This window comes from Vulpes vulpes, chromosome 13, assembly GCF_048418805.1.
Source record: "Vulpes vulpes isolate BD-2025 chromosome 13, VulVul3, whole genome shotgun sequence".
Lineage (NCBI taxonomy): Eukaryota > Metazoa > Chordata > Mammalia > Carnivora > Canidae > Vulpes > Vulpes vulpes.
Window position 1 is genome coordinate 18,307,990 of NC_132792.1, and position 24,598 is coordinate 18,332,587.

Consider the following 24,598-nt stretch of genomic DNA (forward strand, 5'->3'; position numbering starts at 1 on the left):
TGAAAATTTCAAACATACCCCAAAGCAGAGAGACCCCCATATATTTACCACTCAGTTGAACTTTTATCAGTATTTTGTCAATCTTGTTGCTTCTGTCCCCCTGCTTCTTTTTTCTTTTTCTGTAGTACTTTGAAGCAAATCCTAGATATCATGTCATTTATGGAGCTGAAAGCTTCACATGTTCCTAATTATTTAATACGATTTTTAGAAGTTAAATTAATTTTATTTAATTAAAAATTTATGGCTCTTAAGAAAAGACATTATGGAAATGGAAAATATTCTTATTCTCTGTGAGAATTAACTGATTCCTGGGAATACGGAAAAATATTAACAAGTCAAATAAAAAAGATTCTAAGGTTTTTAATGTAATTCAAAATTATAGAACGGGTGTTCTAAAGGCTCTACTTATGTTCTCTTTTTTTCCCACTGATTGATTTTTTTTTCTTTTTTTGGTAACCACTTTATTGAGATACAATTTTATATACCAGTCAGTTCACTCATTTTAAAGCAGCTTTAATTCACTGGTTTTAGTATATTCACAGAGCTGTGTGGTCAGTCACCACAGTGACATTTAGAACGTTTTCATCACCCCGAGGAAACCCTATACCTTCTAATCTTAACTGTTAACCTTCTGATCTTACCTTTCCGTGGTTCCTTCTCTCACCAGCCCCAGGCAACCACTAATCTACCTTCAGTCTCCTGATTTGCCTCTTCTGGGCATTTTATATGGATAGAGTCATATAATATGTGACCTTTTCTGACTGGCTTTTTTGACTTGACATGATGATTTCAAGGTTCATTCATGTAGTAGCATATATCAGTAGTTTATTTCTCTTTATTGCTAAAAATACTCCATCTTATGGATATATCATATTTATTCATTCGTTAGTTGATAGAAATTTGGGTAGTTTCCTGTTTTGATTATGATGAAGAATAAGCTTGTGAACTTTCATGTACAGGTTTCTAGTGGACCTATGGTTTTATTTCTCTTGGGTATGCACATAATAAGTATGGAATTGATGGGCATCTTTATAACTTTTTGAGGAACTGTTTTCCAAAGTAGCTGTACCATTTCACATTCCTATTATATGTGGGCTCCAGTTTCTCCCCATCTCTGATAGCACATGTTATTATCTGTCTTTTTTGTATCAATATCAGTGGATTTGAAGTGGTATCATTGTGGTTTCGATGTGCATTTCCCTAATGACTGATAATGTTAAAGCATCTTTTTATGTGCTTCTCTGACTAGATTTCATTAAAAATGTTGATTCGGGAATTCCTATGCCCAATTTTTAATTTGGTTATTTGGCTCTTTATTACTGAGTTGTAGAAACATTCTTGATATAGTCTAAATACAAGTTCCTTATCAGATATGTAATGTGCTTCAATTTTCTTTCATTTTGTGGGTTGTGTTTTCACTCTTGATTTTTTAAATTATGATAATTGTACATCCTATAAAGTTTACCATCTTAACCATTTTTATTTGAATAGTTCTGTGGCATTAAGTATATTTACATTGTTCTGCAACCATGACTACCATGCATCCATAGAAACCATTCATCTTACCAAGTCGAAACTAGATACCCATTAAACACCAACCCCCCAGTCTCCCCTGCCTCACCTCCACTGGCAATCACTATTCTACTTTTCATCTCTGTAAATTTGACTATTCTAAATATCCCATACAAGTGGAATCATACAATATTTTTCCTTTTGTGTGATAATATTTTGATGAAGTACAGAAGTTTTTCATTTTGATAAAGTCCAATTTATCTGTTTTCTTTTGTTTCTTGTGTTTTTGGTGTCCTATCTGTGAAACTATTGCTAAATTCTACATCACAAAAATTTACCCGTTATTTTCTTCTAAGATTTCGTATAATAATCATTATATATTTTCAGAAGAAATTGAGCTATAGGGACGCTTGGGTGGCTCAGTGGTTGAGCATCTGCTTTCAGCTCAGGGCATGATCCCAGGGTCCTGGGATCAAGTCCCACATCAGGCTCCCCACAGGGAGCCTGCTTCTCCCTCTGCCTGTGTCTTTGCCCCTCTCTCTGTGATTAAGATTTTTAAGATTAAATAAAGAAATAGAGAAATTGAGCTATAGTATAAATATTGCCTCAGTTTGTTCTATGTATTTATTCCCCGAAATTCAACAAGTCTAAAAAAAATGTTCTTCAGTGGCACCCAGGTGGCTCGATCAATAAGCGTCTGCTTTCAACTCGGGTCATGATCCCAGAGTCCTGTGATTGAGCCCTTGTATCAGGCTCCCTGCTCAGCAGGGAGTCTGCTTCTCCTCTCTCTGACTGTTTCCCCTGCTTGTGCTCTCACTCTCTCTCAAATGAATAAGTAAAAACATTTTTTAAATCTTAAAAAAATTAAAATTAAAAAATTAAGTCTATTTAAAACAAAATCTTCAAAGGTCTTAAAATGTTTTTTGTGGTTTTTTTCTTGTTTCAGTATACAACCAAAGATTTGCTGGATCAAATTCAGGCAAGCGAGGAAGAAATAATGACCCAATTACAAGTTCTAAATGCCTGTGAGATTGAAGGTAGCATTATGTACTATAATTATTAATAAAGATGGAATTGAGCATCGTGAGAGAAATTTATGGACATCTCCATCCATTGCATACTATTTATTTAATCTCTTTTGGGCTTAAAGATGATAATATTTGTATTGTATTTAAAGACTACATGTGATCTTTACATGAAGAAGTGTGACCAGTGACTCCAACCACTACTTAACATGGCTTTTTCTTGAGGCACATTTGATCCTAAGCATAAGAAATAGTTTTTAATTATGGATGCCTGCTGTTTGTTAATTGCTATGGTATATGGATACCATGAATGTTGAGGTTAGAAACCAATGGATTTTAATGCAACCTTTACATTTTTCACTTTTTGCATGGACATGGATAAAATTTTGGTATGTGTCAAGGGGTACATAGATTATTTCTAGTGTTCTTTCTCAGATGCACATCATACATTTCCTTTTCTAATGTTGCTTTTACTTTTTCAGAATAGCAATAGTAACATTCTCCCTTGAAAATGGTGGATTTGTACTTGATTTGTTTCTCCAGGGCTGGTGGTAGGGCCTTCAATGATAAGATGGCATTTCTGCGATCTTTCACCAGAATAGGAAAGGTATCTTGATACCCAGCCTTTATCTTGCCATTGGTTCATGTTGTGCATCTGTTGATTCTTCAGTGATCTAGGTTTCCTTATGAGCATGAGAACACCCCTAAAAGACAACTGAGATGAGAGTTAGAACCATGGCAATGCCCCAGGGTGGAGATCACCATGTAGGATATCAAACCTACAGTCTTTATCTTATTGGTACAGTGTTCTAATGAAATCACTGTACCAGCTACAGGTTTCCACATTTCTAGTTGGATTGCCAAGATTATTCTGAGATAATTATTAAAGCACTTAAAAAAAAAAAAAAGATCAGTGCAAATCATATGTAAAGCACTTTTTAAAAACCACTTAGTTTCTCTAAAGACAAAATTTATAATGATTAGGAGGAAAGCATAAAAAGGAGCATTGCTTATAAAGAAAGCTAAGATTTTGAGTATCAATTTTTTGTCCTGGGCAAAAGCACACTAACTTGCTTAAAATGTCCTTTGTAACTATTACTTTTGGAATTTGTAGGTTACTGGAGGATTCTTGATTTTGATTATGAGATGAAACTTCTGAATCATGTAACTCAGCTTGTGGATTCTGAATCTTGGTCCTTTGATAAAGTTCCTTTGAATCCATGCCTTCAGGAACTTGGACCATTGGAGCCAGAGTAAGTATTTTAATCACTGTCCCTCCAAATTTCCTTAAAGGAAAGAAAGTTATTGGGGTACTTCGGTGGCTCAGTTGGTTAAGTGTCTGCCTTCGGCTCAGATCATGATTCCAGTGTCCTGGGATTGGGATTGAGCCCCTATCAGGCTCCCTGCTCAGCAAGGAACCTGCTTCTTTCTCTACCCCTCCTGCTTATGCTGACATGTGCACATGCACTCTCTCTCTGTTTCTCTCAATCTTTAAAATCTTTAAAAAAAAAAAAAAAAAAAAGGAAAAAATATATCCTAGGGTGGAGCTAAACCTAGGGCATAGACCATTTGTAATTTTGATATCTTATGAAAATTTTAAAAATATATGACCAGGAAGGACTTAGGAGTTTTGGTCACTAGGCTAATAAATGTACATCATCTCTGTTTTTTCCAACCATAAAAAATATAAAGAATTATGCTTAAGCTAACTTATAATAAATGTATGCTCACATAATTCATGAAAAAATGTTTAGCATGGGCCTAGCATGTAGTAGCTTCCAGTATGTTTTTGTTAGTTCCTATGTAAAATTTTACTTAGCAACCAAAGTCACTTAGTATTTCAAATCCCAAACTTATATCTTAAGTTTTTATAGATATAATGCATAAAAAATGTGATAACTTTTCAAATGAGTGTTTTAAAATTTTCAGGGAAATGATTGAACACTGTCTTAAATGTTATGGAAAGAAATATATAGAGGAAGGTAAGATTTGGAAAGTATTTTAACTTGTGTGTGTTAGAATTGGTATGCCTTTCTGAACTGTGTGCCTGTTAAAAACAAGAACTACATGTATTTGTGGGAGGTGAGTTGTGTGTAATTTTTTGAGAAATTACACTGGGGAAAAGGGAACAGTAGTAGTATATTGAATTATCAGAAGAAAATGTGAAATTGTCGGCTACCTTCTCCTTAGGTGAAGTTTATTTTGAATTGAGTGCTGATAAAATATGCAGAGCAACAGCACAGATGCTACTTCAGAATGCAGTGAAATTTAATCTTGCTGAGTTTCAAGAAGTGTGGCAACAGAGTGTGCCTGAAGGAATGATAACTAGTCTTGATCAGCTTAAGGTAAGGTTAGCAATGACACATGATACCATAACTCAAAGAAGTCTTGTTAGTTACCGGGTGACATGCAATCTATTGCAACTGAGTTTGGAGCCACTTTTATTTTCCTAGCCATCATTTCCATCAGGAGTATACTATACATTCAGTCTATCACTAATTTTAGAACATTTCTGTCACCTCAGATCTCTCAGGCACATGTACAGTTAATCCTTGCTTCTTGCCTGGTGTATTTCATCTTCTCTGTTCCCACCAGCACTGTTGTAGCCCAAACTGTCCGTGTTCGTCTGGCTGTAAAGAGCAAGCCCTCTATATTTTTAGTTTTGCCCATCTCTAATCCATTCTGTGCAGTGCTGCCAAAGATAGTGACCTTTTAAAAGTGCTAGTCGGGGGGCCAGGGTGGCTTGGTTGATTAAGCATCTGCCTTTGGCTCAGGTCATGATCCCAGGGTCCTGGGATCGAGTCCCATGTCTGGCTCCCTGCTTAGCATGGAGTCTGCTTCTCCCTCTGCCCCTCCCCCGCTTGTGATCTCGATCTCTCTCTCTCTCTCTCTCTCTCTCTCTCTCTCTCTCTCTCTCTCTCTCCCCCCCCCCCTCCTATGCTCTCACTCTCAAATAAAGCTTAAAAATAAATGCCAGTCAGATTAGATGAATGTCATGCTTAATTATTTAATGGTTACCCATAGTATATAAGATAAAAAATCCAGAATTCATATCTTGGCCTTAAAACGCTTCATCATCTCCCCCGTAGCTCCATCTCTTCCTCCTTCTCTCCTCACTGCATACCAGCTTGCTTTCAGATTTTCAAGATCAAGCTCTCTCCTACCTTAGGACATTCACACAAGGCTTTTTCTTCTAGAATGACCTTCTTAGTAAATTCACTTTGCTGCCTTCTATTCATCCTTCAGTCACTTCCTCAAGGAGGCTTTCCCTTACTCTCAAAAAATGCCTCCTGTTTTATTTTGGCATAGCACCCTGTATTTTTCCTTCATGGCATTTATCGCTTAGCTCTGGGAAAATGTTTAATATGTGTGTTCCCCAGTCTCCATTTTGATAGAATTTTGTTCACTGTTGCTTGCCAATACATATGCCATATGCCTGTCGTATAGTGTATGCTCAGTAAGTATTTGTTAAATTGTGAAAGGATTTGCTCAATATTTACAGAGTTCCTTTTATGTCTAGGCGCCATCCTAGATGCTGAGGAGAAAACATCACACAACGTGCCATCAGCGTCCTCAGCCTGGGCTCTGGCAAGGGGGGGCGGTGCACATTATGTGTATAAATCTCTTTTTATAACGTAGGGTGATGTGTCATGGAAAGGGCATATATAGGTTGTTATGGGAGCAAAGAAAGGGGACTTAACCATGTGACTAGTCTATTGGGGATGATTTTCTGAAGGAATAGCTGTTTTAGCTGCCAGGTTTGAAAGGATGAACTATTAATTCTCTAGATGGAAGGGCAGAGATGGAGATCCAGGAGAGCATGTTCCAGGGCATGGAGGGATACAAATGGGGCATTTTTGGTAGGGATCCATGACTAGAATATAAGATGCTGGGATCCCTGGGTGGCGCAGCGGTTTGGCGCCTGCCTTTGGCCCAGGGCGTGATCCTGGAGACCCGGGATCGAATCCCACGTCAGGCTCCCGGTGCATGGAGCCTGCTTCTCCCTCTGCCTGTGTCTCTGCCTCTCTCTCTCTCTCTCTCTCTCTCTCTCTCTCTCTCTGTGTGACTATCATAAATAAATAAAAAAATTAAAAAAAAAAAAAAAAGATAAGATGCTGGTGAATCAGTGAGGGACACTATGGTCTGTGCTAAGGAATTTCACTCTTATTTAGAAAGCTCTTTGGGCCTTTTAGTGACATCAGAAGAGCTACTTGATGAACTTTGCCTTTGGAAAGAACACTGACGTTGAGGATGGTTGGATGGAAGGTTGGTTAGATTATGAAAAAGGAGAAATCTCCAGACTCTCTACACTTACAGTACTCCTAACTATAAAGTACTGGCCAAGAAATAGCTGATAGAGAATGGATGGGAAAATGTTGAGGCCTTAAGATCTGTAGGATTGACTGATCTCATAGGTATGGGGTTTGAATAATGGAACCTAAGATAATGCCCAGGTCTCATGGTTTCATAGGATCATGGGACTAGAGCAGTTTTGGGTAACAAACACAAGGAACTCATTGGTAGGTTTGGATCTAGAGTTTGTGTGCTCCTCGGAAGAGTGATTTGAGTTGAAGATGCATATGTTACTGTCATTAACAAGTAAGTGGTGTTTGCAGTCACAGGTTCAGTTGAGGCGAGTTGAACCACAAAGGACAGTGACAGACAAGTTGAGGGATCAGGGTAGAAACCCAGGAAACTGTAATGTTGCATTAGGAAAACAATGAGACAGTGATGGTCAGAGATGGAGGTTCAAAGAGAGATGAAGCAACGTTGACAAAGAAAACAGGGCAGCAGATCCAAGGAAAGGGCCCACTGGATTTGGCAATGACAGGTCATGGGTGACCTTGAACCCAAGCTATCCTGATAAATAGAGCAGTGGAAGGCAAATTGTAGAAGGGAAGAGGAGAATTCACTGTTTAATGGAATTCTTTTTATGAAAAAGGCCATTGAGGGTCTGTGGGTAGTTTGTGTCAAGTTACACGTAGCTGACATTTTAAACGGCTTAGGCCCCGCTAAACCTAAAGGTAAAAGAATGAGTCCTATTTAAACACTAGACCGTTATTTTAACTGACCTTTCTCATTTCGTTTTTAAAATAGGGTTTAGCCTTGGTGGATAGACACTCGAGACCGGAAATCATATTTTTGCTAAAAGTAGATGATTTACCTGAGGATAATCAAGAACGTTTTAACAGTCTATTCTCTCTAAGGGAAAAGTGGACAGAAGAAGACATAGCTCCATATATTCAGTAAGTAATGTACTAAAATGGGCTTTGAGGGTTCTTTTGAGTATTCTCTGAGGACATGGCTTCCTTTGAAACTTTTTCAAGTGGTGGCTGTCTTCTCTCATCCTTCACAAGTTCTGCTTCTGGAGGTGGGGAATGTGTTGTGTTTCTTCCTCATCCTGCATCTAAAACCACTTTTCTGCCCTCCTTCCTACAACAGATAGCTCTTAGAGGGACAGACTACATACCCCACTTTGACTCCAAAGCAAGCAAGCACTCTCTCTAATCGGTACTTCCTATCTTTCCTGCCACATTACTTTAACATTTTGATAGATGCCAGATTGCAGAAGAACAAATTAGTTCTTTAGTCACTCTTTATAGGACCTCAGCTGCACTAATGCTCCCATCTCTTCACTGTGTCTCACCTTTCATGTCTTCTTTCTACCCAGTTTGGATTTCCTGGTTGGGGTCTCTAGCATCTACTGTGCATGGTTTGCTCCCACAACACTTTCTCCCTCTTGTTAGACCTCTCTGGCAAAAATCTACAAAGATTAAACTCAAGTTTTCTGCTTACTCTATGCCTACATGCGGGCAAGTGAAATTTCCTGGAGAAAAAGACATAATGCACTTGCCAGTCTTAAGAGATTAAGTGGTACTTAGCAGTGTCCGTGGCAAAGCCCCATTTCTGTATGAAAATTTTCTGCCCTTGGAGCTCGGCTTTCATATTTCTGCTTTTCATATCATCACAATTTCCATCTTCTTCTTCACCCTCAGCTTGTGGCCTTGTTTCTTGAGAAAATGCAAACAGATGAGAAAAGACAAGGACAACTTTTTTTTTAAGATTTTATTTATTTATTCATGAGAGACACAGAGAGAGGGGGGAGGGGGGCAGAGACATAGGCAGAGGGAGAAGCAGGCTCCCTGCAGGAAACCTGATATGGGACTTGATCTCGGAACTCCGGGCTCATGCCCTGCACCGAAGGCAGACGCTCAACTGCTGAGCCACCCATGTGCCCAGGATAGCTTCTTTCCTACTGCCATACCTGCCAGCATTATGTCCTTGTATTGTGTCCACAATTGTATTGTGTCTCTTTGCAGTCCTTCATGTATAGTGCATGAACTGTCCCTGCTCCTAAGGCCAATCCTCTTTCTGCACTGGATCATCCCTCTGCCTTATTAAAGACATATATCCTCTAGTTATCCCCTTTCCCCTGCGTGATTGATGTCTCCCTATCTGCAGGGATTATTTCCATCAGGTATTCTGTAGTATTGCTCATCTTAAAGTACAATAAGATGAGCTTTCCTTTCCAGGAAACTCCTGTGAAAAGTTTGTGTACTCATTTATGTTTCTGTCTCCCATTCTTTCCTTAACCTGTTGGCATCCATCTTTCTACATTCAGTAGTCACTTGTCTGTCCTTGTTAACTTGGCCTCTTCGCACTGTTGGGACACCGTAGATCACTTTCTACTTGAAACACACCAGTTGTGTCCCTTCTCTCCCAAGGCAGCTCCTTTTCTGTCTCTTTTGCTCATGTCTCCCTGTTTTAACCCAGTCTTCAAGTGTTGGTGTGCTCTAGGACTATTCTTGACCATCTGCTTTTTCATTTATATTTTTTTCCTTAGTGCCCTCATCTAGGCCTGGAATTAAATTTAATGACCTCCTAATTTTATCTTCATACTTGATCTTTTCCTTAAGTTCTAATTTCTCTTATCTAGCTGCCTAATGAACATTTCCACTGGATATCATGCTCGGAACAGAACTGTGGTTCCTCCTTGTCCTAACTCCATCTTCTACTTCTCGGTAACATGACCACCATTAATTCAGTTACTCAAGCAAAAAAGTCCAGGAATCATATTTGTCTTTTTCTCTCTCTCCCTGGTTCAAAGTAGGAGCAAATCCTAATGGCTCATCTAGTTCCTGGCTCCGAATTGGTCTCTCTGCTTAAGTTTTTTCCTCTTCCCTGTCCCACTTTTTAAACTTTTTATTTTGAAAATTTTTAAACATTCAAAAGTGACAATATAGTGAACCTGTCATGTACTCACCACTTAGCTTCCATAATCAACTCATTGCCTCCATTGTTTAAAACTTAGATCACATTCTGCTTTTCCATTAATTAAAACCCTCCTAGTGACTTCCCTTTATACTTAGAATTAAATCACAGTTCCTTTCCATGTTCATTAAGACCCTGTGTGACCTTGCCTTTGCTCCCTCTCCAGCCCATGTCCTTTCATTCTTCCTTCACCTTGTATAGTGAAATCCTACTCCTCTTTGGGGTACAGAAGACAAAGCTAAAGTTCAGGGAGGGTAGGTAACACAGATAAGCACACACAGGTACCCTAGGATCCAGGGTCTCTGTCTAGACCTTCCTATATCCCATGGCTTATATTTCTAATTTGGAGGCTGTGTGATGTAATGGGGGAAAACAAATGGACTAAGAAGTCATGCAGACCTGGCAGCAAAGTTTGGTTCCATCCATTACTACCTGAGCTTAGCTTCCTCATATCTAAGGTAGGGTTAAATAATACATTACTTTTACTGTTTCTGTGGTTAAACTAAGTAATATATGTAAAGTACCTAGTTCAATTTAGGCTTAGTGACTACTCCCTACCCTATCTGTCCCACAAACACACATCCTTAGGCTTGTTGGAAAGATGGACTTAGGCAAGAGAGATATAAATAACTAGCACTGTGAATATTATGTTCCCTAACATACTAATGCTATTCATTTTTTTTATTGTTCCCACAGAGATTTGTGTGGAGAGAAGCAAACAATAGGTGCATTACTCACCAAATATTCTCGATCTTCAATACAAAATGGTGTTAAAGTTTACAACTCAAGAAGGCCCATTTCTTAAAAGAGTAACAGTCTGTTCTTTGGGACTAAAGTTGCTTCATAAACGCTGATGATTCTAAGAAAAAGATTCTTGAATATATTTGTATTCCAGATTTTAAAAAAAACCTATTGCTTTGAAGCCTTTTTCTCCAGATCTTAAGCATTTTGAAACTACTGTTCTCTTTCCCTTAAATGTAACAGGATATTTCTAGGTCTTTCAAGTTATTTTTACATTATGCATACAGTGTTGTTTCCTGTATTTAGTATATCTTAAGTCTGTATGGTTTTATTTATAGAAAAAGAGCGTTCCCTTTTTTATATTTAAAATTGCATCTTTTGGGGATCCCTGGGTGGCTCAGTGGTTTAGCGCCTGCCTTTGGCCCAGGGCGTGATCCTGGAGATCCGGGATCGAGTCCCGCATCGGGCTCCCTGCATGGAGCCTGCTTCTCCCTCTGCCTGTGTCTCTGCCTCTGTCTCTCATGAATTAAATAAATAAAATCTTAAAAAAATAAAAAATAATTGCATCTTTTTATTAGGTTTTGACATTCTAACCATTAACAAATTTAAAGGGGATCCCTGGGTGGCACAGCGGTTTAGTGCCTGCCTTTGGCCCAGGGCGTGATCCTGGAGACCCGGGATCTAATCCCACGTCGGGCTCCCGGTGCATGGAGTCTGCTTCTCCCTCTGCCTGTGTCTCTGCCTCTCTCTCTGTGTGACTATCATAAATAAATAAAAATTTTAAAAAAATTAAAAAAAAAAAGACTTTTCAGAGGGGCACGTGGGTAGCTCAGTGGTTGAGCATCTGCCTTTGGCTCAGGGTGTGATCCCAGGGTCCTGGGATGGAGTCCCGCATCAGGCTGTGTTCAGGGAGCCTGCTTCTCCCTCTGCCTCTCTGTGTCTCTCATGAATAAATAAATAAAATCTTTAAAAAATAAAAATAAAGGCTTTTCAGAGCACTAAATATTACTATTACTATCCTAGAAATGATTTATTCACTTGGATGTCATTTCACAAGTGATTCCCCCTCTACTTTCAACATTCCACTGAGATAGGGAGTCACTAGATTCTGTTACCTAAATTAGTCATTTGCATTGAGGAAATGGGCTTGGTAATAGCTGCTGTGTCGCCTGGCTGATGTCAACGTGAATTTTGGGACGAAATGGATTTGATCCTCCATCTTCTGTCAAGAATACCAAGAGGGCGGTTATCCCCTTAGTGGAAGAAACTGACACGGGCTATACCAGAAAACTACAAGTAATTTCTAGTGGGTTTTGGCATGCTTGATAAAGTTCCTTTATGACTTTATTCCCTGATTTGTATTCATTTAGACTTGAGTCCAAATTCGTTTTAACTTGGCTAGTACCCTTGTCACCAGCACCCTTTGAGGGGATAGGCCAAAGATAAATCTGGTCCAAGATGGAAAAAAAAAAAGTTAATGGGCAATCCACGTGACCTAACATTTAACTATTATTGAAATTCACACCTTTTTACTCTCTTGTGGCCCCTGAGTGTCTCTTTTCAATAATTGTGTTCTATGTGCAACCATTTAAAAAGTCCGGAGGTGCCGGAACCCAAGGGAGGACTCCGGGGTCGGAGTCAGACTACCCGGGGTCTAATTTACACGTTGCACAGCTCAAGTCACCGGGTCCAAAGCGCTCGGGGCGTCCGTTTGCTCGCCCCACAGCGGGACCCGGCGTCTCCTGGTTCCACGAAGTCCTGATTACCCAGACGCCCACCGGCTCTCCGCCGGGCTCTTCGCAAACCCCCATATATTCCCTCAACTTTAGCTTACCTCGTGCTGCGGATGTACGGAAAGCCAAAGGCGAAAACTCCCAGATTCCCGCGCAAGCCCCACCCGCTGACGCGGAGCTTCCGGCTCCCGCCCCCGCAGCCGCCCCACTTCCGCTGACGCCACAGGTCAGAGGTGACCGGCAAGATGTCGGCCGACGGGGCCCTGGAGCGGTCGCTCAGAGCAGCATCTTCGTGACAAGCCCGTCGCAGGCGGATAAAAGGACCCGAATCGGGGAAGCGAGTTTCAAGCGGGCGGCGGCGGATCGGACGCGGCGGGTCGTGCGCGCCGAGGGACCCCTGGCTGCGGGGCATGACTGTCGGGAGCGCGGGGGAGCGGGGAGCGAGAGGTGCCGGGGGCTGGTAATGCCCCGACGCCCCCCGGGAAGCGGGGAAGCCGCGAAGCCCAGCTCGGTGGGAGCGCTTCATGCCGCCTACTGGCTTAGAGCCCGCCAGAATGAACAGGAAGAAAGGAGACAAGGGCTTTGAAAGCCCAAGGCCATATAAATTATAAGTATTTTTTTCATCTTCCTTTCTTCTTCTAGCTTTTATTTTTCCTTACTTCTATTTTGTGATCGCTCGAAGCTGCCTTAGAGGGCCTGAGAAATGTAGTGGGAGACCGGAGCCCGCTCCCCCATGGAAATGCTGTTTGTAGGACCCTATGAATGGTTTTCGGTGGCAGTGGTTTAATAACCCCCCCCCCCCTTTTTTTTTTCAGATTTAATATCCCTTGCAGGTCCATAAGTGTTTTTCTTATGGTACCTAGTTGTGTGTCCCCCCCCCCCCCCAAAGAAATCTGTTTTTGTGACTGTTGATAAAACCTGCAGTTACCTTAATTAGCAAGGTTGTAGAAGATAAGATTGTGAGCTGCTTAGAACCTCTTGTCTCTGTTTGGATAGAATTGTGTTTGTATTTAATAATAGGAATTTTTTTTTTCTTTTTCCATATACAACCCATCAGGTCGTCTGCATCAACAACATAAACTTCCAGAGAAAATCTGTTGTGGTAAGTGTATTGTCAACGATGATAAACAGTAACAAGTTCGGCCTTTACAATATTCAGAAACTTTCTTTCCAGGTGACTTATGTTTCAAGAATAGGTAAGATTTAGAATTCAGAGCTGTGTGACTTCAGGGTGCATAGCCTTGCTGCTCTCCTCCTGGCTGCCTCCTCAGGTCTCCCTTCTCTCTCTGGGTTAACATTTTATTCTGTTTAATTTGTCGTGGAATATGGAAGTCTCTATTACCAAGCATTTTAGGATTGTGCATGAAACAAGAGTAAGCCCATAGTGAACATTTTTTGTGGAAAAAAATTAAGGTTAGCACGCTCTCTGACTTAATTTGGCTGCTAAGAGGCCAGTTTTGTTTTCTGATTCACGGCTGACCTAGTTTAGGTGCGTCGTTGCTTTATAAAGGTTTAGGTTAGGTGTTTGGAATCTAGTAAGCACCACCCTATCCTTTTGATATATTTAGATTGCATTTGTAATCTATCCTGGGGCAGTCCATGACTACCTAAGTACTTAATTTAGGGAGACCTGTATTAAATAGACAAAATCTTAGTGAACGGTCTTTGGTGTTTTTTTGTTTTGTCTTTTTGCTGAACGTCCCTCCGCAACTGTTATCCCTGTATGCATATGTTTACTTAAGATGGGCTGTGTAGTGAAATAGAAAAGTAAACTAGCATAGGAATCACAGAATCCTTAAAGGTTAACTAAGTCCCATCTCCATATTTAAGGAATTTCTCTATCAATATTCCTTACATATGATTACAACTGACTCTTGAATAATGTAGGGGTTAGGGGTCCTGACCCCCTACACAGTCAAAAATATGGGTATAGCTTTTGACTTCCCAGAAACTAACTTAGCTTCTAATAGCCTACTGTTGACCAGAAGTGTTACCAGTAACATGAAGAATTGCTTAATGCATATTTCATCTGTTTATTATAGAATGTATTCTTGTAATGAAGTAAGGTAGAAAAGAATGTGTTATTAAGAAAATTGTAAGGAAAATAAGTTTACAGTACCACCCTGTATTGGGAGAAAATCCACATATAAGTGGGCCTGTGCCGTTCAAGCCTGTGTTGTTCAGAGGTCAACTGTATTTACCTTGTACTTCATGGAAGGACAGTTTAAGTGTGTTGTGTTGTATTAATTGGGTAGGGAAGATATGAGAAATAGAGAGTTTAGTTAAGAAGTTGCTGTAGTAATCTTGGGGAGAAATGATGAAGCCTTGAATGAAGATAACTATATGAAAATGGTCTAGAAATAGAATTGACATGATTGGCTGAATTACAGTGAACCTTTATTGAGTACAAACTATGCATGAAACTTTTCCAAGGTTTTGTATGTGTGACCTCACTAAATCTTTACAATAACTCCATGAAGTAGATACTGTTTTAATCCTTTTTTAAAAAATTAAAGCACCTGAAAGACTGGAGACTAAGTAACTTTCTTCAGGACACAAAGTTAGGAAGTGATGGAGCCATTTTTTGATTGAAGACCTCTAAGAGTCACCTGCAGCTCCTTTCTGTCTCCTGTTTCCCCTCTCCACGTCCTCTGTCCCTGCCAAAATTATAGATGGAAAGAATTGCAGATGACTCTTACAAGAATGTTTGGAAGGAGTTGTGAATGATTTGGGAGTTTTCCACTAGAAAAATTGGTTGGATGGTGTATGGGTTAGGGTCCTAGAAGGAAGTAAATGGCATATTCATACAGATTAATTGAGGGAAAGTAGTAAAAGGACTATTTAGAACAAACAGGATTAAGAGAAACCAATATATGGTGAGGCACACTAGGTTAGCAACAAGGAACAGTTACCACTTCCAAACCTGAAAGAACATAGGAAGGCAGAAGTTACTAGAGTATAGTAGACTATGGTAGCTTTAGGAAAGTGTCACCTTATAGAAGGTGTGGTCTTTGGTAGAAGAATGTAGTTACTGCCTCCCTCAGCTAGGCAGCAAGTATCCTGGAGGGATAAATGTAATGAACTCACTTTCCTTCTGCTCTCCAGTTTTCTCCTCAAGCTTCCCATTTGACCACCCCAACGGGAAGCTAAAGGGCTAGTGGCCAATTAATGTAACTCCTGTGGTGGAGAAGGAGGGGCAAAAGGAGAATATCTAGAACAGTCCACCTGTTTGCTCCCAAACCATCCTCTCTTGCTTTTTGTTGAGATGAAAAGCTAGTAGTCCCACACAGGGAATTTAACAAAGTCTTATCGGCTATTCCAGAGGTCGGCAATGGCTGACTACCTATTTTTGTCATAGGTTTTATTGGAGTACAGCCACACTCATTTATTTATACATTGTCTAAAGTGCTTTGGAGCACTTTGGAGTGCTCCAGAGTGGCAGAGTTGAGTACTTGTGACAGAAACTGTGTGGCCCACAAAGCCTATTTACTGTCTGACCCTTTGGGGAGTTTGCTAGTCCCTCACCTCATGAGTTCGTATGAAGATATGGCAGCTTAGCTCTATTCCTACCGAAAGTATTAGCTACCACCAGTATCTTTCATACAAAATAGTGGAAAGAAAAGTAGGTAAGAGAGTGTGTGGAACTTAATTGCTATAGCCCCTGCTTTCTTTAGCTGGTGTCAAGGCCAAAGTTGCTAAACACAGCTTCCTTGTTCTTCTGCCTGTTCCATTTTTCCTTTTTCTTCTGCTGACATTTCTGTTGGTCTGACCCAGATCTTCATTTCTTTAGGATCTGTGTCCTTGCTTGCCCTGACCTGCCCTGGGTTGCAGTTTTCCATTGGTTGGGGCTATTAGTCAAGTGAGCCCTAAGAGGCATTCCATGAATTCCCTTGAACTGCAGATGTAAGTGTTGTCTACTGTATAAGCAGAACATAAGTTCTTCTTTGATAATTGGGATTTGTCCTTCCTGTTGCTATAGTGACCTCTTTCTGTGCCTGATGGTTTGGTAGCATGAGGAACTGAAAGCGGTCAAGGGACAGTCTTAGTTTCCAATGTAATGGAACCATGACTGTGTGTCCTCATGGATATATTTTTCTACTGGCCAAACATACTGAATCCAAGGTTATAAAGACAGCAAAAATTCCTTCAGTGTTTTTTCGATACAATAGTGAGAACAGTCACTCCAACTTTTACCATCACAAATCTATTTTGGCTATGGAGAGATGACCCTATATACTGTCCACTTGTTAAAACAGCATTCTGTTGGAGGTCCCTCGATGCTGTAACTGAGCCTTCAGCAGTTGATCATGCCAGTGCTTCTGGATGATAGGGCACAAGATAAAATCAGTAAATTTTGTGCGTAAGATCCCATCACCACACTTCCCTGAACCTTAGTTAGAGGCATGTATGAGATACTACAACGATATATGAGATTTTCTGTAAATATGTTTAGGGAGGGAAAATCTAGAATATGTCTGCTCTTGTAAGGAAAAAGATGTTCTTGATGTGAGCTGTTTCATAGTTGTTCTCTTATCAAGTCACTGACTGGTCCCTCCAGTAAGTACCTTATCGGATGTTTAGTATGATCCTGTGCTGTTGGTAGTAGGCACTTAGCAATGGTGGTAGCCAGATGGTCCTTGGTCGGGGGAGGACCTTGTTGTTGGGCTCATGCATAGCCTCCATTCTGCCACTGTGACCACTTTGTATGTTGAGTAGAGTGACAAGGGAAAGAGTCTGATCTCTATTTCATCTTGCCAGTTTATTTTTGAGGGTCCTTTCTGTGGTTATGTCCTCTGATGATCATTTATGTGATAACAACATGGATATTTTCACATTGTACCTGCTCTGAGAAATCCATCTGTACACTTCTCTTACCATCTTCCTTTTAATTTTTTTCTTATCAAGTTCCTAATCAACTCATTAGCACTTGCCCATGGGTCAGTGTAGTTGCATACTTCAGGACATCTCTATTTCTACAAAGAATGTACAGCCAGATGTATTTCCCAATGTTTTGTCACTTGTAGGACTTTCTTCCTACCTCTTTCAGGGCCACACTTCAGTGACATTCTAATGGCAACTCCCATCCAGTTCCAGCTGGTGGTAGCATCCTGTGCACTTAGTCATAATTCAGGCTTGTGCTTTGTCCTGTTAACAGTATAGGGAACTCTCCATGAGACCATAGGGATAGATTGAGGGAGAGGGAGAGAAGCAGTGAGAAGAAGTTTTACTAGATTCTGAACACCTGCTTGTGCTGTTGCCTGTGCTTTATGAACGTGCTTGGGCCTGGCTTAGATGTGTTATCTCCACCTTAAAGTGGAAAAATGCTGTACATGCCCAGTTTTATTTTTTAGAGCTTTATATTACTCTTCTTTTCATCATGGTCATTTCAGGGAACAGTCTTTGAGAGTCCCATGGTCATGTATTGAGTTCCTACTGAAGGGTCTAGTAGCAAACCAGTAGTTGCTTTGCAAATGGAATATAGTTGCTGACAGAAGAGTTTGTGGCCTTCCTCTCAAACCTCAGGAATTTGCTCTGTCATTCTATCGGAAAAAGCCAGATTCTGTAGAGCATCTGTCTGCCATGGACATTTCCAATTGCCATTGGATCTGCTGAGTCATAAGACCCAAGTGGCAGGGCAGCTTGAACTACAGCCTGGATCTGCTGTAGAACTTTTTAGTCTAGACCCCTCTCAAAGCTGACAACTTAATAGGTTACCTGGTAAGTGGTATGCCCAAATGTATATATTGCCTCTAGAATTCAAAGAAGCCCACCAAGTTTTGTGTCTCTTCCTCTTTCTCTCTACCTTGGTGGGTAGTACAAAATGAAGCAACTTATCCTTCATTTGAAATGTATATTTCTATATGCCTTAGAATACTGGAACCTGAGAAGCTTTATTAATGTGATAAGCCCCTGAACTTTCATGTGATTTTATTAAAGCTTTTGGAGAACTTGCTTCTTACCAGTTGCAGTTAGCATAATGTTGTCAATATAACATACTATTATAATTCTTTATGGGCTATCTTGGAATCAAGGGACTTTTGGACTATGTTTTGAGTAGGAGAGTTGATATAGCTTTTAGTTATTACATGAATGTGAAGGGGTTCTGCTCTTTTGAAGGCAACCTGTGTGTGTGTGTGTGTGTGTGTGTGTGTGTGTGTTTCTGATAAGAATTGGAAGCAAAAGGTATTTGCTTGATAATTAGTTGCAGCATTAGTTACCAAGAGCTGTGCTGATTTGCTGCAGTAGAAATACTACATCTGAAACTGTGGTTGTGATTGGCAGGTTTGTGATAATTCTAAAACCTCCTTGACTTTTGTATTGGCCAAATACTTGAAGTAAATGAAGATGTAGTAGGCATCTTTGAAATATCTGTTGGCACTAATCTCTGCAGTTCCCTAAGGGGTGTTAAGTTGCTTTGATTTATTATCTTAGCCCTTCCATAATAGTCCTTGCTGTGCTGGTTAGAGAACAAGTATAGGGATTTGTCAGTTACTAAAATATATACTATATTTTCTGGGGCTGGGAAAATAAGCTGAAATAGCCGTGGGCTGTTACTCCCTTTAGTATTTGACCTCCGAAGACTTCCAGTATGATTAGTAGACTGTGGTAAGGTTTTGGGACCCCAGGAATTATCATTTCAGAAGCAAGATATGAGATACCTCCAGGAAGAGGGCAAAAATTAATGCATTTGAATGTGACATAGATACCAAGGTTTAAAGGAATGATATGTGAGTTTTGAACATGGTTTATAGGCACAGGAAAAAATCCTGTAGGGAGGAGGTGTAATAATTATAGGAGAGGATAATTAGTAGAGTGGGATTTTTGAGGATACTGTAGAGTATGGCCTCCAATGGACCAGTGGAAGGATCAGTTTTGAACAGTAGGGAAAAATAGTTATATGTAGCAGGAGGGCAAAAGGTGGGTTAGAAATGAAGAGTATGACCTTCAATGAATGTTGGGGAATTTGGGAGATACTGATGAAGAAAAATAGCGGGTGGTGGACCTGTATGGCATGAACACTAAGGAAAAGAAGTGGAAAAGAATAATAACATTTCTTAGGCATTTATTAGATGTCCACTATGATTTTCTATATATTGAAGTGCTCGGTTGTCATATCATCAGACGGAAGGTAGTGTCATTATTCTACTTTACAGATGAGGAAAAGAGAACTAGAGTAACTAACCCAAGATCATACAGTCATTAAGTGGTAGAGTTTGGATTTGAATGCAGGCAGTTTACCTCCGGAAAACATTCATTTAATGAGGACATTATATTGCCTGCCTCTTATAGTATATGCTATCTAAAATGCTATGAATGATCTAGAGTAGCAATTGATACCAGGAAGTCTCCCATAATTGTTTTCCCCTCCCATAATTTATACTGAATGAAAGAATAAGTAATTCTTGTCAAAGGGATTCAAGATATATTTTATCTAAGGCTAGAAGGTAGAGGAGTTCTTGAAAAAGTTGAATGGTGCAGGGGAGGTTATTTAGAACAGTATAGGAAGATGGTCAGCTGTCAAGTGGTTGGGAGGGAACAAGGAGCAAGAAGAAGAGACTTGGATGAGAGCTTAGGTGACCAGGGGGCCTTGCAGTAGTGCCAGTGGTGAGAGATGACCAGGACTGGAGGCTTGTGGAAGTTAATGGATCTGAATGTTGGAGTCAAATACAGGTTAGGGCTCTAGGTGGTGTCAGAGACCTGATGATACAAGGAGACTGGGTTTTCCCTATCTTCATGAAATACCACACTTCATTCATTGTTCTGTCATTGTTATCCTTAGTCTAGAAAGCCAAATCCTGTTCTTATGTCCCACTCATGTAGTTAACTATTGACTTAAAGCACTTACTATAATCTTTTCTATTATAGTTCAAGTTTGCTGTTGTCTTGATTCCGTTTGCTGTCTTTGAGCTAATCTAAGTTTGTTTATATGAATTGGTCATTGGATTGCTGATAGGCTAATTAAGAGAATTTTGGTCTTTTCTTGTTCAATTGCTAATAGTTTACACCTTTAAACAACTTTCATCAACATTTTGGCTTCTCTTTCTTTTCTCATTTGCTATCATGTAGGTCTGTGTAGGTAGTATAATTTAAGGATGTATAGCTCTTCATATTTGGGAATTAGAGGAATTGGGGCTGCAGAATATCTAGACTTTTGAGCAGTTGTGCTGAATGTTATAAAAAAAAATTCTTGGATATTACTTAAAGCCTTGTACTAAAAATAGCACAATAGGACTCCGTTGGAGTCATTTAGATGTGGGTTTGAATGTCAGTTCTCCACTTACTAATTACTAATTTTCTTAACTTCGTTAACTTATTTATGAAGAGTATAAATACTTTTTTCAGTTGTTAGTGGGATTAGAGGGAACATAGGAAAGTATCCAGCATAGTGCCTGGCATATAGTAGTGCTCACTAAATAATAGCCATTATAATTATTATACTTTAGTTCCCTATGGTTGCTGCCACATTTCATCTTAGCTATTCCCATTGCAGCTTCTGAAATTTTCCTGTTTACTCTGCAGCCCCTGAAATGCTGCTGTTTCATGCATACCTTCTCATATTTCACATTGGAGTACATCAGGTTTTTACCCATGAGAGTAAAATCACTGAACTTATATGACATGTTCCGTTGGCCCATCTTTCCATTTGATTCCCATTTTGGAGGGCCATGTTCTTTCACTCACCTGGTTTTGGTTCTCTTTCTGGTCTATCATTTTTTTTTCTTCTTTCTTCCATGTTTGAGTTCCAGTCTGTCTAGAAATTCTTGTATTTGAGAATAGTGAGTCCTTTTACTTTTTTTCTAGCAGAAGGTCTCATTTTCACTGATAGTGAATATGAATTACCAAGAAGTTAAAGTATACATAATTCACACTTGTTCATTCATTAGGACAATAATGTTTGAAATGAAGATACTTGGAGAGCTCTTATGTGTATGTAGCTATTTGGGATTCTGTCTTTGAAGTTAGTATAAATAGTAGAAATAATTATGTAAGTAAATGTAAGTAGTAGAAATAAAAATACATATTTTCTAAAACCTACCAATCTTAATTATAATGAAGTTATTATTCTTTATCTTTGCAGGGATTCGTGGAACTGACTATATTTCCAACAGTTGCAAACTTGAATAGAATCAAGTTGAACAGCAAACAGTGTAGAATATATCGAGTAAGGATCAATGATTTAGAAGCTGCTTTTATTTATAATGACCCAACTTTGGAAGTCTGTCACAATGAATCAAAACAGTAAGTTTTGTACTTTAAAAGTTAATATTTCTAATAGCTATATGTTCCCCATATTATTGGATTAATTTTTTAACAGATTTTTCTTAGATTATTATTGGGCTCTGAATCCCAATTTTTTTCCTAATTGTAATTTCTCTTACCACTCTGCACACTTGGTTCAAGAAATTTTACTAGCTCTGCCCAACAAAGGAAACAAAGTTTCCTTTCTTCAAACTAGTTTTAAAGAAGTATTACCTGAGAATTTTAAATAAATTTTTTCACCATTTTCCTACTTTTAATGTCTTTTAAAAAAAATACTTCATAAATATTACATGTGATCTTCAGTAGGCTAGGTGGTTGCTATAATCCATAGACCAGAGACTACTTTAAAATATTTATAAAATATTTTGACTGCTTTAGAATATCATGCAAAAATACTGTGTCTTAAATACCTCTTTCCTTCACTTTAAATAAATACTGAACCTATTGAGGTTATGTCTGTTTTCTTTGTGGTTTTTTTTGTTTTTGTTTTTGTTTTTTAGTAAACATGTTGTGATCAGTTTTTTGTTTTCTTTTCATTTAAATATTTTGTCTCTACCACGTATGATATGCTTCACTTTCTATCATTTTTATGGTCAGGTAATATCCCATTTACTTAGTAGTCTGCAGTTTGCATGATTGTTTTCGAGTTGTTTGGCATTTGTATAATTTCCAGCTTTTGATATCATAAATAATGTTGAGTGAATATTTTGGCACAGATAAGTTTATTCTTCTTTGAATTATTTCCTTGGGCAAATGGGATTACTTATTATTTTTAAGGCTTTTCTTAGTATTACTTGAGTGTGCCCAATAACATTTGTATTAATTTAAGTACTATCAGCCACATTTGAGGGCACTTGTCTTTCCAAAGATTAGATTTGGATTGTATCATGATTCGCTATTTTGGGGTGCATTGCCAAAATTTCATTATAACTTGTTTTTAGTCAAGATGGTATATTAGCTTGTCTGGATGCCATAAGGCAGCAAATCTCAAAGTGTGATTTCCAGACAGGCAGCATCAGCATCACCTGGAATCTTGTTAGAAAAAAATTAGCTAAAAACAGAGGGGAAGGCAAGCCATCAAAGACTCTTAACAATAGGAAACAAACTGAGGGGTTGCTAGAGGGGAGGTGGTGGGGGGGTGGGATGTTAAGGGGACACATGTTGTAATGAGCACTTGGTGTTACATGCAAGTGATGACACTAAATTCTCCTGAAACTAATACTGCAGTATATGTTAACTAACTAGAAATTAAATAAAATCTTGAAAGAAAAAAAAAAAAGACAAATGCAGATTCCCATGCTTTGGCTTAGATCTGCTGAATCAGAAACTCAGGATATATATAGTCCTGCAATTTATGTTTTAACTAGTGTGCCAGGTGATTCTGACTGAGGCTAATGCCTAAGAACATCACCTTAAGGGATTAGAAGGATTGAGAAAGGAGGCTTCTCTTTAGACATTTTATTTGGTTTGAATTATCATTGGTTCAGAATCTTTCAGACTTAGAGAAGAAAAAAGGGAATGCTGTTGGAAAAATTCAGGGAATCTCTGAATCGCTCCCATAAATTCCCATTTGATAAAGAGGAGTTGTTGAAATTACATTGCTTTTTCAGCCACACTTGTAGAACTTATATGAAAACACTTATTATGAAATCATTTGCCTCTTTTTTCCCTCAGAAAAAAAAAAAAAGAAAGACCTGTCTTTCAAGTAGCAAATATACACCACTAATGAATGGAAAAGGAACCTGTAAAAGGGTAGGGATGCCATTGCCTTCCTAGAGTCCAGAAAACTACCCAGTTAACACTAGAACTATGCATTTGATAACAGGGTAAGAAGCCTCTCCATCTGCCAGTAACAAAACAGTGTTTACACATCTGCTGTACCAGTTGTTGCTGCTCAGGTCTCAGAGAATATAATCTGTGATGGTGCAATGACAGGAACAATGGACTCAACATCTGTTGAGGAAGCCAGCTTTACTCTTGCCATGTTTGTTTTGAGGTCATTATATCCCCTAAAATTTTCCTGTAGTGATAGGGAAGATCTTCATCACTTATAGCATTGTAAAGAAAGGAAAGAGGAAGTTGTAAAGGGGAATCTTTTCAAAGGTTAGGTTAGGAAATTGAGAAGGAAAGAATATAATCTTTTCAGTTAGAACCAGAGATCTGTTAGCCATGATCACTTAGCAAATCCTTGCTCACTACCCCTGCTTTACTACCAAGCTCTAGAATTTTGATTACTTTTTAAGAGAGAGAACATTAGTTATTTTTTGCTGGTTTTTATTTGATTTGTTAAAAAAAAAAAGGATTTGAGATCCAAGATGGCGGTCAGCAGGAGGCTGATGAAGGAGCTTGAAGAAATCCGCAAATGTGGAATGAAAAACTTCCGTAACATCCAGGTTGATGAAGCTAATTTATTGACTTGGCAAGGGCTTATTGTTCCTGACAACCCTCCATATGATAAGGGGGCCTTCAGAATCAAAATCAACTTTCCAGCAGAGTACCCATTCAAACCACTGAAGATCATATTTAAAACAGAGATCTATCACCCGAACATCGATGAAAAGGGGCAGGTTTGTCTGCCAGTAATTAGTGCTGAAAACTGGAAGCCAGCAACCAAAACCGACCAAGTAATCCGGTTCCTCATAGCACTGGTGAACGACCCCCAGCCTGAGCACCCACTTCGGGCTGACCTAGCTGAAGAATACTCTAAGGACCGTAAAAAATTCTGTAAGAATGCTGAAGAGTTTACAAAGAAATGCGGGGAGAAGCGACCTGTGGACTAAAGTCTGCCACCACTGATTCCAGCGAGTGTGAGCGGAGACCCCTGGTGTTTGCTTGTGGCAGTTACTAACTTTCTACAGTTTTCTTAATCAAAAGTGGTCTAGGTAACCTATAAAGAAAGGATTAAAAATTTAAGATGTTCTAAAAAAAAAGGGAAAAAAAGGATTTGAGATTAGTTTTAGAATTTTGTTAGACAACACTTTTAAAAAGTAGCTAATCAAATTAGCATGAAGATTACAAAAAGCATGGGAGAGTGGGCACATGCTGTTAAGAACT

At 39.2% G+C, this 24,598-nt stretch overlaps 2 protein-coding genes and 1 pseudogene across 7 annotated transcripts in view; all 3 read left to right on the plus strand.

Annotated features, from left to right (window-relative positions):
- The window catches only part of DSCC1 (DNA replication and sister chromatid cohesion 1), a 34,835-nt gene extending 24,004 nt beyond the window's left edge, over positions 1–10,831 (plus strand). For both annotated transcript variants that reach the window (XM_025993391.2, XM_025993390.2), the window contains 6 exons: positions 2,459–2,549; positions 3,652–3,790; positions 4,467–4,519; positions 4,728–4,882; positions 7,635–7,783; positions 10,506–10,831. In XM_025993391.2, coding sequence (XP_025849176.1) covers positions 2,459–2,549; positions 3,652–3,790; positions 4,467–4,519; positions 4,728–4,882; positions 7,635–7,783; positions 10,506–10,614 — 696 coding nt within the window. In that variant the 3' untranslated portion in view covers positions 10,615–10,831. The remainder of the gene's footprint in view (positions 1–2,458; positions 2,550–3,651; positions 3,791–4,466; positions 4,520–4,727; positions 4,883–7,634; positions 7,784–10,505) is intronic.
- Positions 10,832–12,490: 1,659 nt separating this feature from the next.
- The window catches only part of TAF2 (TATA-box binding protein associated factor 2), a 92,793-nt gene continuing 80,685 nt past the window's right edge, over positions 12,491–24,598 (plus strand). For 3 of the 5 annotated variants that reach the window (XM_025993387.2, XM_025993388.2, XM_025993389.2), the window contains exons 1-3: positions 12,491–12,890; positions 13,331–13,385; positions 21,363–21,523. In XM_025993387.2, the coding sequence (XP_025849172.1) occupies positions 12,808–12,890; positions 13,331–13,385; positions 21,363–21,523 (299 nt within the window). In that variant the 5' untranslated portion in view covers positions 12,491–12,807. The remainder of the gene's footprint in view (positions 12,891–13,330; positions 13,386–21,362; positions 21,524–24,598) is intronic. The other 2 variants (XM_072734008.1, XM_072734009.1) reach the window with 1 other exon arrangement.
- Positions 23,833–24,362, plus strand: LOC112915948 (ubiquitin-conjugating enzyme E2 L3 pseudogene; annotated as a pseudogene).